Genomic DNA, 18,464 nt, shown 5'->3' with positions numbered 1-18,464 from the left:
TATCTAGACTGAAAATACACAAACTAGTGCTTTTTTGCTGTTGGTATACTGCCTTTTCGAAAATTGAGTTGGCAACACTGAACATTATCGTCCGATAGCTCACGGGCATATCGATGTCGGCTCCGATATCCGATATCGGATCGGACAATGTGAAAGACAGGTACATATTTCATACATTTTACTTCCCTCCGATATCGGATATCGGCTATCGGCTTCCGATATCCGATATCGGATCGGATAATGTGAAAACGCCCTTACAAGTTGTTTTTATTTATTTAAATGTTACCATGTTTTGACAAGGCATAGACTATTTTATTATCTATGAATATACATACTTGCAAATGTGCTATTGATAAAGGAATCTGAGATAATCGACTTTAAAAAAATATTGGACCGCCAAAAACCCCAACTGCGGCGGCACCGGGAGCCGGTTTCGCACAAGACCCGATTTTTGCAAAATGGCTCCCGCACTTGAGTGGATAATTGTGCTTGCGGTCAGCCGGACGGCTACCCTGTGGGCTACCCGCAATGCGGCTACCCGCATAGTGCGTATACGCTCTTAGAGCTGTTTAAACGTTCGCATCTCATGTTTCTCTCTGATAAAGTTTTGTTATCTTCTTAGTTATCTTAGTAAAACCGTAGTATATTATTATTAGTCTGTGGTAAAACGTATTGTGTATGTCCTTCCTCTAGGCCCAACTGTAACAAATTTTATGAAAATCTGTGGATTAGCCATGAATGCTAACGACTACTACTAACTAGGACTTACTACTAGCTGCTAACTAAACTAAAAACTAGAAATAATACAAATAAAAAATATATTCGCCGAATTGAGAACCTCCTCCTTTTTTTAAAGTCGGATAAAAATAAAAACAAAAAAAAATAAAAAAAAAAAAAATATCTTTATTGAGTACAAAAATTAATACAGTACAATTACAGTGTGGCTCTGTCTTCCTAGCTAGGAAAATCCTGTGTTAAGGAAGACAGTTCCTTCCCAGAACATGTTCAGTACAACAAAAAGATTACATTTAAAAAACAGAGTAAGTAAAAAAAAAAAAAACATATAATAAAATATACAGTTGTGCGTTTACAAGCTTTTTACAAGTATAGTGCGTGATTTTGTTAGTGTGAGTGTGTGTATATGTGTGTGTGTGTGTTTGTGAATGTGTGTGCTTGTGCATGTGAGTGTTGTGTGTTTGTGTATGTTATATTATTGACATCTATCCATTATTTATGAGCTGCTCTATTTCATCATAATCATAATTTTCAAGCCATTTAATGACCGCTTTTTTAAATAAACTGTTATTTAAAGTCCTAACTTTTTGGGTCCTACTTATAATATTGTAAAACTTAGGGGCAGCAAAATGAAAAAATCTTTTAGCAAACCTACTATTAGTACGCGGCATAGGGAATCGGTCTCTTCTTTTATTAACAATCTGTAAGGCTGGTACTGTCTGTGTATGATATCGTCGTAGGATTTCCTTTAAATATATTTTCCGTACGCTTAATAAGTTTGATTCCTTAAATAGATTTGTAGTGGGATATCTGAATGGTAATTTTAGCGCTACTTTAATAATTGCCCTCTGAACTCGCTCGACATGAATAAGGTGGGACTTAGCCATGCCTCCCCATGCACATATGCAATAGTTTAAGAGGCTTTCTATTAGTGCCTTGTATGTTAGTAAAACGGTATTTTTATTTACTACTGCTCTTAGATTTTTAAATATATAGATCATCCTTCGTAACCGCGTTACTAAATAAGAGGCCTGAACATCCCATTTTAAGTGACTGTCTACCTGTATACCTAAGTATTTGGTGTGCTCGACTCGAAGTAGTTTCTCGCAATTGCAAGTTGACTGCAGTCTGGGAATCCTATTGCATGGGAAGGTATGAATTTTTATTTCAAAATCAGGTGAAGGAGAGAGAGTTTTACTCTTAGAAAAGCAGATGTAAGTCGTTTTTTTAGTATTTAAAGATAGTAAATTATCCTCAAGCCATGTTGTCACGGAAGCGAGCCCTCTCTCTACAATCTGTCTGAGCTTGAGCCAATCTTTATCATAGAACAAGATGACAGTATCATCCGCGAAAGTAACAATTTCTGCGTTATTTATTTTTAACTCACATAAGGGATTGATATAAATCAAAAACAGGATAGGAGCTATAGTACTACCTTGCGGAGTACCATAGGAACATGTAGAATGATTACTCATCGATCCCTCTACTTTGACACATTGGACTCTATCACTTAGATAATCCTGAAACCACTTTAAGACATTGCCACGCACTCCTATGTTCTGGAGTTTACACAAAAGAATAGGTATGCTCACTGTATCAAATGCCTTTTGAAGGTCAAGGAAAATACCTAAACATTTATTGCCTCGGTCCAGGTGATGAGTGATACAGTGAGTGAGTTTGAGGATAGCGTCTTGGGTCGAGAGTTTACTACGAAATCCAAACTGATTTTTAGAAATAATGTTATTAGCATCTAGAAATTTTATCAATCGAGTTGAAACCACTTTTTCTAGTATCTTAGAGATACTAGATAAAAGGGAAATTGGCCGGTAATTACATGGTAGGGTCTTTTCTCCTGATTTATATATCGGAACAACAACTGCTTTCTTTAAAATTTTGGGGAATTGGCCCGTGCTTATGCTTAAATTACAAAGGTAGCTAATAGGTTCAGAAAGAATATCAACATGGTTATATAACACAGATGAGCTTATACCGTCCAGGCCTGCCGAAGCACTTTTCTTCATTGAGACAATTATATTAGCAATTTCTTTAGCGTCAGTGGGGATTAAAGCCATGGAATTAATCGGTCCATTAAAATGTGTAGCTTTAGTAGAGAGATCCGCGACAGTTTTATTGATTGTAGTTAAGATATTGTTAGCCAAATTTGATCCCACATTCGTGAAATATTCATTAACGGAGTCTAATGATTCAGTGTGCGTATTTTTTAAATTCAACAGGTCAATAGCTGAATTGTTACATCGTTTCAGATTACATAATTCTTTAATAGTTTCCCATGTACCTTTGATATTTTTTGCGTGAAGTTTAAATTTATTTTGGAAGTAGAGTTCTTTCTGTGATTTAATAATGTTATTGCATGTATTTCTGTACTTTGTATAGCAGTTTCTGAGTACTATATCGTTCGGTGTCTTGTTAGATTTTTTGTGTAGTACGTCCCTTTTCCGAATTGATCTAAGAATTCCCGAGGTTATCCATGGTTTTAGTATCTGCTTTCGTTTAGGGATATTCTTAACTGTAGAACTAATATTAATTGCTTTTTGTAAGCAACTTATTAATATGGATGCAGCAACATCAGGATCAGTTAGTTCAAAAAAGTTAGAATGCAACCAGGTCTTTTGGTTAAGGGCTTCCTTAAGCAGGCGTATGTTTATTTTTGAAGAAGGAATGACATTATTATTATATGATTCGAGATCTTGAACGTAAAGCAATATAGGTTTATGGTCAGATATTTCAGGAAGAATGACGGTACGGCATGTTTTTGTGGACTTTATCATAAAATGATCCAAACAGGCTAGCAGCCGTGTAGGACGATTAATGCCTACTTTTAGTCCGTGTGCAGCTATTATATTTAAATATTCGTTAACGTGTGGCGTGATACTATTCTGGATAATATCAAGATTTATGTCACCTGTAAGAATAATATTTTTTGTTTTTGTTTGCTCCAGTATACATACGAGCGAATTAAGAAAGTTAGATGGATTAACGAAGCTAGGAGGTCTATAACAACAAATAATACTATATGAGTTGTTAATATATAAAATCAGACAGTTTCCATCCTGGAAAAGAGGTTCAGTATAAGTACATCCTAGGTTTTCCTTTACATATGCAACAATGCCGTCATTTTGATTGAATGATTTTTTAGTATGAAACATATTATATGATTGAAGCAAGGGGGGAGAACTGTTAGCATCTGTCCAAGTTTCGGTTAGGACAATGATATCAATTGTCATGTTCATAGTTGATAGACTTGATACAAGATAGTCAAAGTTGCAGTTAATACTCCTGATATTAGCGCATAGTACCGATATTCCTTGAGTAGCATGATATTCAATTAGATAGGGACATTCAGAGTATGTATTTGCATTTTGACACGTGATATTAAGGCTTTCAGTTATATCAGATTCTAAATTATCACTTAAGGTATTGAATTTTGTTGTAAAGTTTAAACAATTGTGCTGTTAAGAGAAATATATAAGTAATTTTAATTATAAAATTCAACCGCCTTACAATATATGAGAGTTGTGATTTAATATTTTTAACTAAGTTGAGGAACCGCAAAATTAAATGATTGAGTTTTGAAAATATTATTGGATAGATTATTAATTGTAACATTCCGTAAAACAATATTATTTTGTTAGAAAATTTTAGCAAAGTAAGCGATCGTTGAAAATTTTGTAAAACAAAAAAATTTTGTAAAAAAATATTAATCAATATTTGTGTATGTGGAATATGTGTGATGTTGTTTTGAGTGGTTTTTAAATCATAAAGTAAAAGATTGTACATTAATTTGAGCGTGTAAAGTTTGTAATTCATGTAAACTGTTATGTAAATTGTTGAGTAAATTACAATTATTTTTATATGTTTTTTATAAGAAAAATAGAAAAAAATTATAACTAATTTTTGCTTAACATCTAGTCACTTCTTAAGTTTTAATTGGTTCAATTGGTCTTCGTTTTTTACCAAAATATGAGATGCTCCTTCCTTCTTCCGGAGAAAAACTCTATCGTTACTCATCCAACAGAAATGATATTGCTCTGACTTCGCAAATTCCCTTGCTAGGAAAAACAATCGTCTATCCTTTGGGGTGAGATATTCAGAGGTGAACAAAGGTTTCGATTGACCGTTAATACCTAAATTACTGCTATTTAACTTTTGCGATGGGTTACTTTTATTAAATTTCTTGATGGCGTCTATTACCGTATTTCTGGATAATGTATTTGTAAATTCGACGATCAGGGTTGAGTCAGCTGAGTCTCTCTTGCTCGGCAGACGAAAAGCATCACGTACATTCTTCTGTTCGTCTTCTAATCCAAGATGACACAATAAATTGGATGCAATCGAGAACAGGTCCTTTTTCTTTTCATTTATCTGTTTAGGGAGTTTTCGTATTTCTATGCTTGTCTTACGTGAAATTCTCTGCAGTAAGTCGATATTTTCCTCTATTATACCTATTTTGAAGTTGACACTATTAAATTCAGACTTTATAGATTCAATTTTAGATGTGAGTTCATTTATTTGTTCGTTTGTAAAATTCAGTGAATTTTCTATGTCCTTATTTGTGTGCTGGACATTAGTAATTTTAGTGTCCATAAGTGAAATACGCTTTTCAATGGACTCTAAACGACTATTCTGCCTTTCGGACAAATCGGAGAATAATTTCGTAAGCATATCTCGCATATCAGATTTAAAATTTATCATTTCATCGGACTTGTCGCCCGACAATCTACGCCTTTTTTCGCTCCTTAAAGTAATATTATTTTCATCATCGCCTGCCGTAGTGCATAGTTGTGAGTCAGATAATGTTCTATAACTTGTCGGTGGTGATCGATGCATTTTTTAAGTTGAGGGTAGATAAAAATACGCGTGGATAACTTCTTGACAATTATAGAATGGCGGACTTTACTCATGCGCCTTCGATAGATCGATCGTAAGTAAGCGGTGAATGAAGTCCGATGATGACTCAGTGCAAGGTGCGTACTGCGCAGCAGGAGTGAAAAGGATAGCGTGATTAAGTTGTACTCACAGTTGCGATCTTATCTTGTGTACCAGGAGACTATAACCCGCAAAGAGCTCGGTTTACAAACGTAGCTGCACGTTTCAATCTCTTTCACTTGCTGTTGTCCTATTATTAGCGGTGTAATTTTTTAAGTTTATGCGTTTTAATTAAACAAATAATAAGCAACAAAATACACGACTGTTCTGAATCGATCCAAGAGGGGAAGGGAAAACAGAAACGTAAAAGTTATTGGACGCTATCAATTATTATTTTTTTTTTCAAAATGGTAAGGTACCTAACCGAAGTAACCATATTCAATAATAAAGACGCGTTTTTTTAATAACTAAACGTAATTTAATGTAGCCGCCGTGGTCTCGGCACGGGTCTCGGACCTCGGTGTTAATTAGACTCAGAGCATATTATTATAGTACTCTTTGACTCAGAGTCTACAGTGTCCACCGGATGATGGAACGGGGATATAATCCATCATCCGGTGCGGAGAGGCGGCGTGAGAAGTGTTCCACTCACGCCGCCCCCCCAGGAAGGTAGACCTGGCGGCCTCCCGCCACATTCGCGTTGGGCCTGGAGACAGGCTGCCGCTGACGGGTCTGCGGACGCGGTTCTACCGAATACCCGCGGCCCCGTCAATAAAGCGGCACGGCGGAACACAGTGGAGTTTAGTCGGTAGGACCCTGCACTCAGCAGGGTGAGTCCGACATAACCCAGGGCTCTTCCCCCGAGTGGCCTGGGTATGCCTAAGAGCGTATACGCACTATGCGGGTAGCCGCATTGCGGGTAGCCGTCCGGCTGGCCGCAAGCACAATTATGTACGTGATATTCATTTCTATGCGCACTGCGATGCGGCTACCGCAGACCGCACAGTGCGCATAGAAATGAATATTACGTACATAATTGTGCTTGCGGTCAGCCGGACGGCTACCCGCAATGCGACTACCCGCATAGTGCGTATAAGCTCTAAATCTAAGCCCTAAATGCATTCTCCACTATAAAAAAAAAAAAAAGAGTCTACAGTGTCAAATTTGACGACTGAGTATTGACATTGACAAGTTTCAAATTCAAAATATGACTTCCAAGCAAGTTACACATTTTTTAGGAATTTGTGAATCATAATTATTATGAAATGTTACTCAAATTACAAATAGTTTAGCTATCAATTCAATAAATAATTAGCGGACGTTCTTAAATATGGTGCTCCTACAAAATTATCTAGGTATAATCGAAGAAACTTTAAAAGACACGTCTTTGGTTAGTTTTACTTTACCAAGTGTAAAAGAATGCTTCCTACAAATTAGTTATGAGAAATCCGAGGTAAGTTTACATACTTACAAAATACGAATATATACAGCATTTACAAATTATAAAGTTAATATTTCTTTTAGTGTTGCAGCACAGAATATGTTGCATCGAAACCAGTACTACCATTTGCTCGATCTGACCTATTTCTGAGTTCTATAAAGAGTTGGCGGAGATTATCTGCCGTGAACAATGATTGCAAGGACATCTATGAGATAGATTTTGATATATCTGTAAGTATTTATAACAATATTACTTAACTGTAACTTATTGTTTTTCTAATACTTAAGCATACTGTTTATTTTCATTATTATCTGTCTTTTATATTCCAGGGTAGTAAATTTACCTTTAGTCCTGGAGATACCATAGGTATTATACCGAGAAACAATGCATTGGAAGTGAGTACCATTATCTCTCATTTGGGTCTCGATGATGTTAAGGACCTGCAATACAGCTTATCTATAGAACCTGGTAAAAAAGCAAAAATTTCTCCTCACATACCAGTGAAATCAACTGTAGAACATGTTTTAACAAACTGTGTGGACTTAAGAGGGGTAGTCAAAAAGGTAAAGATTTTTTAATTATATTGACTAACTGTCTCATTTATCAGAATATTTATATTTATGTATAATCCATTCTAGGATTTTTTTGTGCACTTCATACAAACTGTTTGGCTGCATCAATAATCATTTAATTCTTTTACATTAACTTATTGTCACTAGATAATTTAGCTTTTTTATATAACCCACTAATTTTATAAGTTTATTTCAAATATGTGATAATTTCCACATTACACTTGGTAATATTCATTTCTATATTTTTCCAGTTGTTCCTGCTGGCACTGTCTAGACATACAAAAGATAAAACAGAGAGAAAAGTTCTGGAATACCTTTGTAGTAAAGAAGGATCAACAAAGTACACATCAGATATTCTAAACAAAAACATTTGTTTACTTGATCTTCTGTGTATGTTTAAATCATGCAAACCACCAATACAAGTATTATTTGAGCATCTACCTAGACTGCTACCGAGGCCTTATTCAATAGTTAATAGTTTAAATTTACACCCAAATACAATTAAGATCTGCTTTTCTGTTATAAATATTGGGAATAAGAGGAAAGGTTTGACAACTGGGTGGTTGGAACAATTAATATTAAATGACAATTTAGAGGCCAAAATGGAGAATTTGAATCTGTACAATGGGACTAATATTAAGATACCAATTTATTTAAGACAGAATATGAATGGATTTACAATCCCTAATGAACCAGAAACACCTATTATATTAATAGGTCCTGGCACAGGAGTGGCTCCATTCATTGGTTTTTTAGAAGAGAGGGAATATTTAAGAAATAGTTCAAACAAAGACTTGGGTCCTGCATGGCTTTTCTTTGGCTGCCGAAATCCTCTTTTGGATTATTTGTATGAGAAGGAATTAAATAACTTTTTGAATAATGGTGCTTTGAGTAATTTGAGTACAGCATTTTCAAGAGTAGATAATTGCAAAATTAAATATGTACAGGTGAGAAAGGCATACTGAATTATATTATTAGTTTATCAAAAGCTTCAGTTGAAACTAAATTTAACAAGTATTTTCAGTAAATCTAGAAGAGGTTTATTAAATATATGACAATATTACCAGATTTAAAATTGTATCATACTTTTTGTGTTTCAGGATGGTCTTCAAGAAAATGCAGATGAAATAATAAAATTAATCAAAGCCGGTGCTTATGTGTATATCTGTGGGAATGTTAAAGTGATTGCATCACAAGTTAAGGAAGTATTGATTGATTGTATTATCAGATATGATATGGTAACGAAACAGGAAGCAGAAAAATATGTGAATGATATGCAAAAGGAAAAAAGATACATAGCTGACATTTGGAATTAGAATTTTGTGATATTTAGCATACAATGCGTTGTTGTGTAAATACATTTTTTATTTATTTTACCATGGCCTTTTTATTTGTTACCTTGCATTGATGATAAAGCACTGTAGATTAAGAAGAATATTTAAAAAAATATGATCTATCTAAAAATATGCTACAGGCATGAAGGTATTTTACAAATAAATTGCAATTATTTAAAAAAATAATTTAATAGGCAACTCTATTAATAAAATGTTCAAAAAGTGTCATTGGTGTATACAAACTTATCACTATGCTGTATAGTATAGCCTTAATACATTAATGCAATTCGTTGTGCGACAGCAAAATGCTTATAATATGAAATGAATAAATCCAAAGAAATTAGCAATTTTTACATACAACTCTAATTATGAGTGAAACATCTTACAAGCTTAATACTTCGGCAGGGCGTTTAAGCGTAAATACCAAAAAACCGGTTTGCCCTAGTGTTGTTTCTAACTTATTTGAAAATTTCTTATTTTTTATTCACTTCAATCGATATTATAATACTACATACAAGCAGGCACTCTTGGTAATATTTATCCAAACGAGTTACTTAAAAACTATTCAAATTTTGATTATTTCTTGTATGGAATATTCAGAGGTCCTCCTCGGACCGAGGTCCATCTCTGTAGTCATAATACAAAAAAATATATAGGTACTTTCACAGTATGTAATCATACCTAATCAAATTGCCTGCTGAATGCTGATGTAAATTCACTATTCTATTCTCGTGATTATACAGTTCTACTTAACAAATATGTACTATGGTATGAATACAATACAAAATAAATGGCCACAAATTTATATGATAATAATAATACGATGTATTCAGAAATAAGCCCAAGCTTTCAAGCTTAGATTCAGGAACAGCAGAGCCAAAAATTAAAAGTTCCCACAAAAATTGTACTTATTTCTCAACACAGTACTATTAACTATATGTATAATAATTCATATTCATACTATATGTAAACGTGCGTGTAGACTAGTAAAAATGTTTTAGTAACATTTGTAGTGAATTAATATTTACTGCAAAAGATAATGCTTAACAAATCACAATCTATGTTTTGTACATAACAAAAAATACTTCTAAATTATGTTATTGGTTATTGCGCTTAAATTACATAATATGTATTTGCATATTATGTTCACAATTAATACTTGTGCAGAATACAATATATCATTTGTAAGTAAATAAATTATTACAATATGACGCACATTAAATTTCTATAAGAAAATAGTGTGGTTTCATTCATAAGTTTTAAAAAATATAAATATTAATATGGCCAGTCAGGGAATTATAATGAACATAGAAAAAATGTGTAAATGGAACAGTCTCAGTTAAACATTAAGCCTTAAATCTAGAAGCACTACAAAGTCAAGTATAAAAATATTTGGTCAGTTTAAGATGAAAAAATAAGGAATGTCAGAGAAACATGTTCAAAAAATATTTTACTTTCTTTCAGAGATAAGGGTGACACATTTAAATTTATGAGGCTATTATTAAATTGTGAAGAAGTTACAATTTTCACTTATTTATTTGTATTCATAAGATATTTAAAATTTTATGTAGGTATGTTTTTGGTATAGACTCTATAGAGTCACTATTTATATTTATTATGTCCTATTCATTCACCAGAGTCTTAAACGAGTATTTTAATATTAAATGTTTATACTACTTATTACAGTTGTGATGAGAATTTATAAGTTTGTATCTAACAATCCAAGAATACAGAGATTAATCGCACAATCTTCGCTCATTTACGATTGCGAATATAATAATATAATTAGTTTATTTTAACATTAATCACGATCATCATCAGCCCATATGTTGTAGAGGCTATGGGTCAATCAATTTTTAAAGGTCCCGATCATAATTTTCTCGTATTTTTTTTTTTTACTTAATTTTCAGCATTTTACTATTTCATTTAGAAGATAATTCTTCGTAGATTAAGATTATATAAGCAGCAGTGCAGTTGATTTAATACATTTGTGGATTTACCTTCACGAACCGATCTATTCACGGGAAATAATGTCCTTTGGACAACTTACACAATAGTACTTTTTTAAATGTTAAATTCCCTTAAGAATTAAAACAAATTCTTCTAATATTAAATAATAAATAATATTTTGATATTTGTTCTATTTACACCCAAAATACGAAATATTTTTATTAAAATTGAAATGAATGATGTCTTTTGAACAACCAAATAATGTTTCATATATAAAAAAGTTTCAGTAAAGCGGAAATAGTGATATTTTTTACAAAAAAACTATTAAGGCGAGGTTGTTACGTATCGTATTATTGATTTTACTTAATTAAAATGAACTGATTCTCGATATAACTGAATGAATGAAGTATAATGTGATTTTCATATGGGGACATCTTAGTTGTAGTAGTAGCGTCTTGATTTTTGAAATGTTAAAATTACAATTAAACTAGACATAAAATCGCGTAATAAAAATGTGTTCCCGAAACAGCCGAGTAATAAACAAAACATGAACTATTTAACTGTTAAAGTATAAGTTTTATATAATTATTGTCCTAGGTACAACCAAATTGTCCATGGTACAACCACTTTGGTTGGCCCAGTGACTGGTTGTCCGCGGGACATTTTTAACGTTTTGAGCCGCCAAGCAAATACTATTGTTATTTTATATATTAATCTCAGCTCACACTAAATTATAGACGAAAGCGCATCTCGTGTAGTATAATTGATAACAATGCATCAAGTACTTATGCTTTAATCACAGTTGTCTGACGGACTGACAATAAAGCCACCCCACACTCACCAACATCGCTCGGACGACTGTTGCCGTGATTTTATACAAATCAAAATGGCGTTTGAGCCCGACAGTTAATTGTTGTGTTTAGCTTGTTGTTTAGGAATCTACCGCGCCATTTGTGTTTTGTTTCCATAACTAAATTACGGTTGTCTGTGAGACCTGTGCCATGTAGATGATTTATGGGGACAAAAGTAAAATGCCTGAAAAACGTATTATATCCAATAAAAAAAAAATATTTGTATGTTTTTATGTCAATAATCATGAACTGAATCAAGAAGTCTATTTGGTATTTATGGTCGTGATAGTATGTGTTCGTGATGCGAAGTTTGTTTATGCATAGTAGCTTGGGGACAAATGTGATAGTACTGGAAAATTGCATTTAGTCTCTGGACAACCATGAAACTACGCACAAATTAATAAAGCAAGTAAAATATTGTTCACAATAATGTTAGAAAATATTAAGAGGAATATAATTAAAACCAATTTAACTCTTTCTGATTTCATGTTTATTAATTATCGTTCAGGGACATGATGCGTGTACCGTCGGACCATTAAAAGTTGATCGACCCCTATAATGCACCAGTGCCCAAAAGCGAGGAACACCATAGATTGTTTTAGCTTTTATATACGCGCTCCAGAAACTAGAAAGGCAATACGAAAATCCGGTAATTGCCCGACTAGTGCCTACTCGCTCGCTTGAGCGACAAAATGTTATTTATTTTATGCATGTGAGTAGCTGATGGTTGCCGTTTTAAAAAAAATATTGTTGGTCTATAAGCTGGTCATTCGTCAAATACACCTATTTTATTCCAGATCGTAATGAGGGAAGATCGTTCTTAGTCGATCTCATGATATTTTATTAACTGCATCCAAACGGAAATTGTCTTATAATTATGTATTAAATTTATTTTACCTCAACCAGCAATTTTAATAAACAATCCTATGTTACATAATCGAATTTCAACACGACCATGACTATGCAAATGCAATACATCGTCGAATAGCGTTCCTACGTCCTACGTCATCTTACACTTGTCACAAAATACAATTCAAACCCAATTATCCTGTTAAAGGGAACGAATTGGTTGAGAATAGCTTTGGTGTGGGGTTTGCTACACAGTGTATAGTGTTCAGAAAAGATTATGGACGCAATCTAACTCTTTTAGGCTCTTACGTTCAATAGTCTTATTTTTAACAGAAATGTAATTTATTTAAGATGATCAAAACCTAATTAACTTTTCAAATAAACCTAACGCCAATAAAAATACTCAATTATAAACGTAAAATTCGTTAAATCCATTTTGGACAGAATAATAATTATTAAGTAACAGACAAGCATCCAAAACCTAGCTATTTGTAAAATTTTACACATATTACACATTAGCCTAAGATTTTTTATCATATTATTTTTAGATAGATACGATATCAAGTCTATAGCATTGATAAGACAAGAGATATAACGCTTAGTGTGTACAATCACAATACCCTAGCGAATTTACGAACATTGAACACAATGCCTTAATATTAATATTTCTATTTACAGAGGTCTAGTATACATTGTTTTTTATTGTAGGTCTGTAAATGTATTCAAAATAAAATTTGTATATTAAAAAAATATGAATTTATGATGAAAAGATCAACATTGTAAACGTTAATACGGTAGACCTTATGTAATGTCGAATAAGCCTGCATCGAGCGGAAAACAATGCATGACGATTTAACCTTATCTCACGTTCAAATATAAATATTATGTGACGTGGCATTTAAAGCACATTACACTGATTACTTTTAATTCCCGTATCTTTATAAATACGTTCTAGCCAATACACACTAACGAGTAACGACTACGAAAAATATTACCTTTATACTTGGCACTGCATCATATTTGGACGAATTACTTATTGATCATATTTGATCAAAGTAAAAAAATACTCAAAATATGGACCTATTTTCATAAGATTGTAAAGTTTTCAGAATGCTTAAAATAATTATCAAAACGTGTGTAAAAACGTTATTGCCAAAATAAGACTTTTTAGTATCTAAATTGGAAGCTTTCCTGTCAATTTAATTCAGTCGAAATTCTTGTGTAATATTCTTTGTGCAGCCTTTATGAGTGGAGTTAATGTTCGCAGTTCCATGGCACATTCAAGGAAAGGATGCTCTAATAATTCTTCAGCTGTAGCTCTATCATCTGCATCCACTTGCAAACATTTGTCCAAAAAGTCTTGGAATGCTGGCGACAACTTCTCCCATCGCGGTATCTTTGGTCTCCCCACTGCTGCTATGAAATAAAGAGCTCTTAGAGGCGTTTCTTTCATGTATGGTGGCTCACCTTCAATCATTTCAATTGCCATTATTCCAAGTGACCACACATCTACTTTCTTTCCATATTGCTTTCGCTTGACCACTTCTGGTGCCATCCAGTATGGTGTACCGACCATAGTCTGTCTCTTTTCATCACCTACAATATTAGCACAGAAACCAAAATCGGTTACTTTGACAGTACCATCCATTCCAAGAAGGACATTGTCTGATTTGATATCTCTATGTATAGTGCCCTTGGAATGCAAAAAGGCAATGGCCTGTAATGTTTCACGACAGACAGCTGCTATCTGACCTTCTTTCATAACAACTTCAGTTACAACATCAGTCAAAGAGCCTCCGTCAAGAAGTTCCATAGCGACCCATAAATGATCATAACTGAGGAAAGCATCTAGAAAGTTGACCAGATTTTTGTGATTGAAGTCTTTTAACACATTAATTTCATTTAGAATGAGATCTTTTTTGGTTTGTTTAGTCAAATCGATGTCTTTTATGGCAACTCTTGAATTGTCTTTGCTGTCAATCGCGATGAACACCACACCTGTGGAAAAAAAAAGAAAAATCTAAGAGCAGGCACAAATCAAAGATATGGTAAAAACCCCTTTATGCATTTTGAGACAAGTTTCATAATTCATATAGGTCCGTAATAAGCAGTTTAATCCGTCAGTCCTCGGATCACAGACACAATAGAAAATCTATTGTGTCTCGGCCCGATCGGGCCGCTCGGTGGTCAATGGGTTAAAGATGATGTTCTTTAACGGCTAAAATACAAACCCCCCCTATAATAATTTCATAAAATTCATATTTTCAATATTAATTTAAAAAAAAAATTATACCCTATATTCATACTGAAATATTTCTATTTGTGTATAATATGTGTTCACTTACGAATGTGTTTGTTTACAACTGCGGTGATAAATTACTTGTTATCTAAATTGTAACAGTGCATTCAAGATATTCTTATGAGACGTGGCTAGTTACAACAAACGAATACGATTTTTGTATTTACATTAAGTTGAAATTGTATGGTTAAGAAACCATACACAAGGACAGAAAGATTTGGTTTCGAATAAAGTAAATAATATGTATAAATTACTAATCATTTTATACATACTTCTTGTATTTTCGAATATATTATGAATAATTTGCATGATATTTTGTTGTCAATTACTATAGTATGAAAATGATTTATCTATGTAAATAAAGTTCACTAGGTTCTTCAATGTTAGATATATTGCATACCAAAGTAATGTAAACCAATATTTAATCAAATAATCAAGGTCAGCTGTATAATACAAACTGATAAGATATAAATATCAATCTACTTCTGGGAACTCTTGCTAAACATAATTGGATAAGTTTCTTTCAAGCATTAAATTTACATGTCTATAATGTCATAACATGTAACATGAAAAATGTTACCAATTTAAATAAATATTTTTATATTAAACTAGCGGTCCGCCCCGGCTTCGCCCGTGGTACATATTTACGTTTTCTCTACATAAAAACCACCCTCGTACTTCAAGGAATATAATAAAAAAAGAATTATCGAAATCGGTTCAGCCGTTCTCGAGTTATGCGCTTACCAACACATTTTGCGATTCATTTTTATATATAAGATTAAAAATCCAATTAGTTACCTGTTCATCAAACTTATATTTTATTTTTTTATAAAAATCAAAAGCAACAAAAATATTAACCTAAAAACCACCTATTTTTTTATATTTGGGTTTTTTTCGTTTTTGTAATCAATCTGAAATTACTTTTGATATATTTTCAACATAAATTTATAAAGAATAGAAAAAATTCGATCACGGGGCGGGACTCGAAGCCGCATCCTTTCACGCCATTCCGCAATTTTTTCTATTATTTATATTTATTAAGCATTTGAATGCCATAAAACCAAAAATATCAATATTTTCAACAGATCTAAGTATAGGTTGAAATGTTTAAATGCTGCAGTGTTGTGGATGTGTTGGATTTTTTAATTTATAACCACAAGTTTGATTATGTCTATTCACACTAATTGTTATCGTGTAACATTCAATATTATATTGAATTGAAAATTCAATAATTTCATAAATGTATGAAACATTTCATTTTACAAAATATTGGGAAAAATAACTTTACATATTCTGTTGATAAAAAAGTATTTTTCATTCAATACAACATAATGAAATAATATATGGTGGAGATTTAATTAAATTTTAGTACATATTTAGATAATTAAAAAAAAGAATGTTACACTGAAAGTGGACAATGGTCATTATGTGTGAGATTTTTAGTTCTATTGTCATATACTGAGTTCAACAAATGAAGGTCAATTTGTTTAATTCAAAGGAGGATAAAATCACATAGCTTTTTGCCTTGATAAAAATGCACAACCTTCAAGGTTGGACATCTTAACAAACACAGGATGTAATAATTTATTTCTATCAATTGTAGATGAATTTGTTGTTAGACATCTTATAAATTACAAAATTTTAATAAGCCTGCTGGTGATCATAGGTAAGCTAGCTTTGCCTATGTGGTTTCATTGATTAATGAAACCACAGGCAAAGTTGTATTTCCATAGCTTACAAAAAATCAGTACCATCAAAATGCAAATTAAAAGAAACAAAAATAAGCCATGAATGAAACTGTAATCAATACATATTAAACTTGTATTAGATACAAAAGTATTCAAGGTACTGTGTGTAGTGATAGTGTACATTTTTTGTGATACAGTGCTCAAGTTTATCAGAACATGATAACAAAATTCTCTTCAAATTAAACTTGACTTCCCTGTTCAAAATTGTTTTAGAATCTAATAAAGGTGAAAGAGATTTAATAAGTTTAAAATATAATAATATTCATTAAACCATGAATACTAAAAGTATATACAATAAAGTGATTTAACATAATGTTATTTACCTGAGGCTCCAGCACCAAGCTGTTTGACTCTTTCAAATCTCACATATGGATCATCTTTATTACAAATTCTTTTCAATTCCTCATAGACCTCCTCATCACTCATAGCAGCATTTATCATTTCTTTCTTCCTAAGGATAGGACTTTCTTCAGGCTCTGTACCTATGAGGGTAAGATCTTGAACTACAGCTGTTAAATCCATTATTGCATCTTTCTTTTTAATACTATTCTTTGTAGGTGCGGCAGGCATAGTTTGTCGTTGTGATAATGTGTCTGTACTACTACCAACATCTTCCTCACTACTTTGACCTATGGAAATATCTGAATCTTGACTTTGGTGAGCATTTTTCTTAGCTAAAAACTTTTTCATTTCTATACCCTCTTTTGTAATGGCTTCTTCAGTTACTATAGGCTTGAATGGCTCCTTTTCTGCTTGTTCCTTTTTCAAAACATGAAAATTATGGAACGCAACAGCTTGAATAGCAGCATTTGGATTCTCACTTTGTTCGGCTGGTGAGATTTGTGCATTCAATTGCCTCAGCCATGATGCAGGTAAACCCTCCAACATCCCTGTTTCTAAATTTCTACTCACGTGTATGTGTTGTTTAACGTTGGTGGGCATACCAATCTCAGTAACTCTTTCATCTCTATTTGTTTGCTTCTTGGAGAAGAGCTTTCCAAACACACCGCGACCCGAGCGTCCCGTCATTGTGACTTCTTTGAGCACCTTAGCGTAATAGTCACAACACCACAATAACAATATATAATACACAAAACTACATTTCTTGCGTTAGATTGTCATGAATTAAAACTAATTAAGTCTTGCCGAGATAGGAGTGGCTAATCACGGACGGACAAAGTCGTAGAACATCAGGCAGACTTTATCAAACGTCAATGTCACTCACTTTATCTCAATAAAATAAATTCGTTTGACGCAAGTTTTCTTTTCACAAATGTGGTTAATAATGAAGTTTTGCTATTGATAGTTGTAAAATTTAGCTTAATATTGTTATAAAGCATTTGAATACTTACATTGATTAATAGAATGTTTTACAGATGGAATATTAAAGTGCTAAATGTTAAAATGGGACGACACCCGTTATAATAAAGGTGTAATGGAACGTATTTTTTGACGATGGTAATTTTTACATAATATATTCTTGTTATCTTTACACAGGAACAGGAATTTTTGGATGATTCATACTTGTAAAGTGTAAACATAGTACAAGTAGGTACCTATATTTTGTGGAATTAAAAATACTTAAAATGCATAATTAATGACAATATGTATGATTTGTTAATACTGATGAATGCCCTTAATGCAATTTTAGGAATTTGTAGAGGAGTACTCAGAAAATAATTATTACTTTCATTAATTAATAGGTAGGTATTAGGTTTGTAGGTTGGTTGATAATTTCGGATTATTATAAAATATATAAACATTAAAAAAAACTGATTAGGCATTGATAATCCTGACT

At 32.7% G+C, this 18,464-nt stretch overlaps 3 protein-coding genes across 3 annotated transcripts; 1 reads left to right on the top strand and 2 right to left on the bottom strand.

Annotated features, from left to right (window-relative positions):
• Window positions 1–4,665: 4,665 nt before the first annotated feature.
• Window positions 4,666–5,583, bottom strand: LOC149482774 (uncharacterized). Its single transcript, XM_089703598.1, has one exon. It carries the CDS (start codon window positions 5,581–5,583, stop codon window positions 4,666–4,668), a length of 918 nt encoding a protein of 305 aa, XP_089559724.1.
• Window positions 5,584–6,811: 1,228 nt separating this feature from the next.
• LOC149482773 (methionine synthase reductase) lies at window positions 6,812–9,011 on the top strand. Its single transcript, XM_089703512.1, has 5 exons — window positions 6,812–7,075; window positions 7,147–7,293; window positions 7,393–7,626; window positions 7,887–8,582; window positions 8,736–9,011. Exons 1-5 carry the CDS (start codon window positions 6,953–6,955, stop codon window positions 8,949–8,951), a joined length of 1,416 nt encoding a protein of 471 aa, XP_089559638.1. The 5' UTR covers window positions 6,812–6,952; the 3' UTR covers window positions 8,952–9,011.
• Window positions 9,012–12,329: 3,318 nt separating this feature from the next.
• Window positions 12,330–17,874, bottom strand: Pak3 (p21 (RAC1) activated kinase 3). Its single transcript, XM_089703511.1, has 2 exons — window positions 16,990–17,874; window positions 12,330–14,617 (listed from the first exon to the last, which is right to left on the bottom strand). Exons 1-2 carry the CDS (start codon window positions 17,693–17,695, stop codon window positions 13,824–13,826), a joined length of 1,500 nt encoding a protein of 499 aa, XP_089559637.1. The 5' UTR covers window positions 17,696–17,874; the 3' UTR covers window positions 12,330–13,823.
• Between the last annotated feature and the right edge of the window lie 590 nt (window positions 17,875–18,464).

The sequence above is a fragment of the Colias philodice genome, chromosome 14 (genome assembly GCF_061535455.1).
Source record: "Colias philodice isolate Cphi_HAF_F1 chromosome 14, ilColPhil1 Martin Lab GWU primary, whole genome shotgun sequence".
Taxonomy (NCBI): Eukaryota; Metazoa; Arthropoda; class Insecta; order Lepidoptera; family Pieridae; genus Colias; species Colias philodice.
Note: the sequence above shows the minus strand (reverse complement) of the source record. Positions and strands in the feature narration are given on the sequence as shown.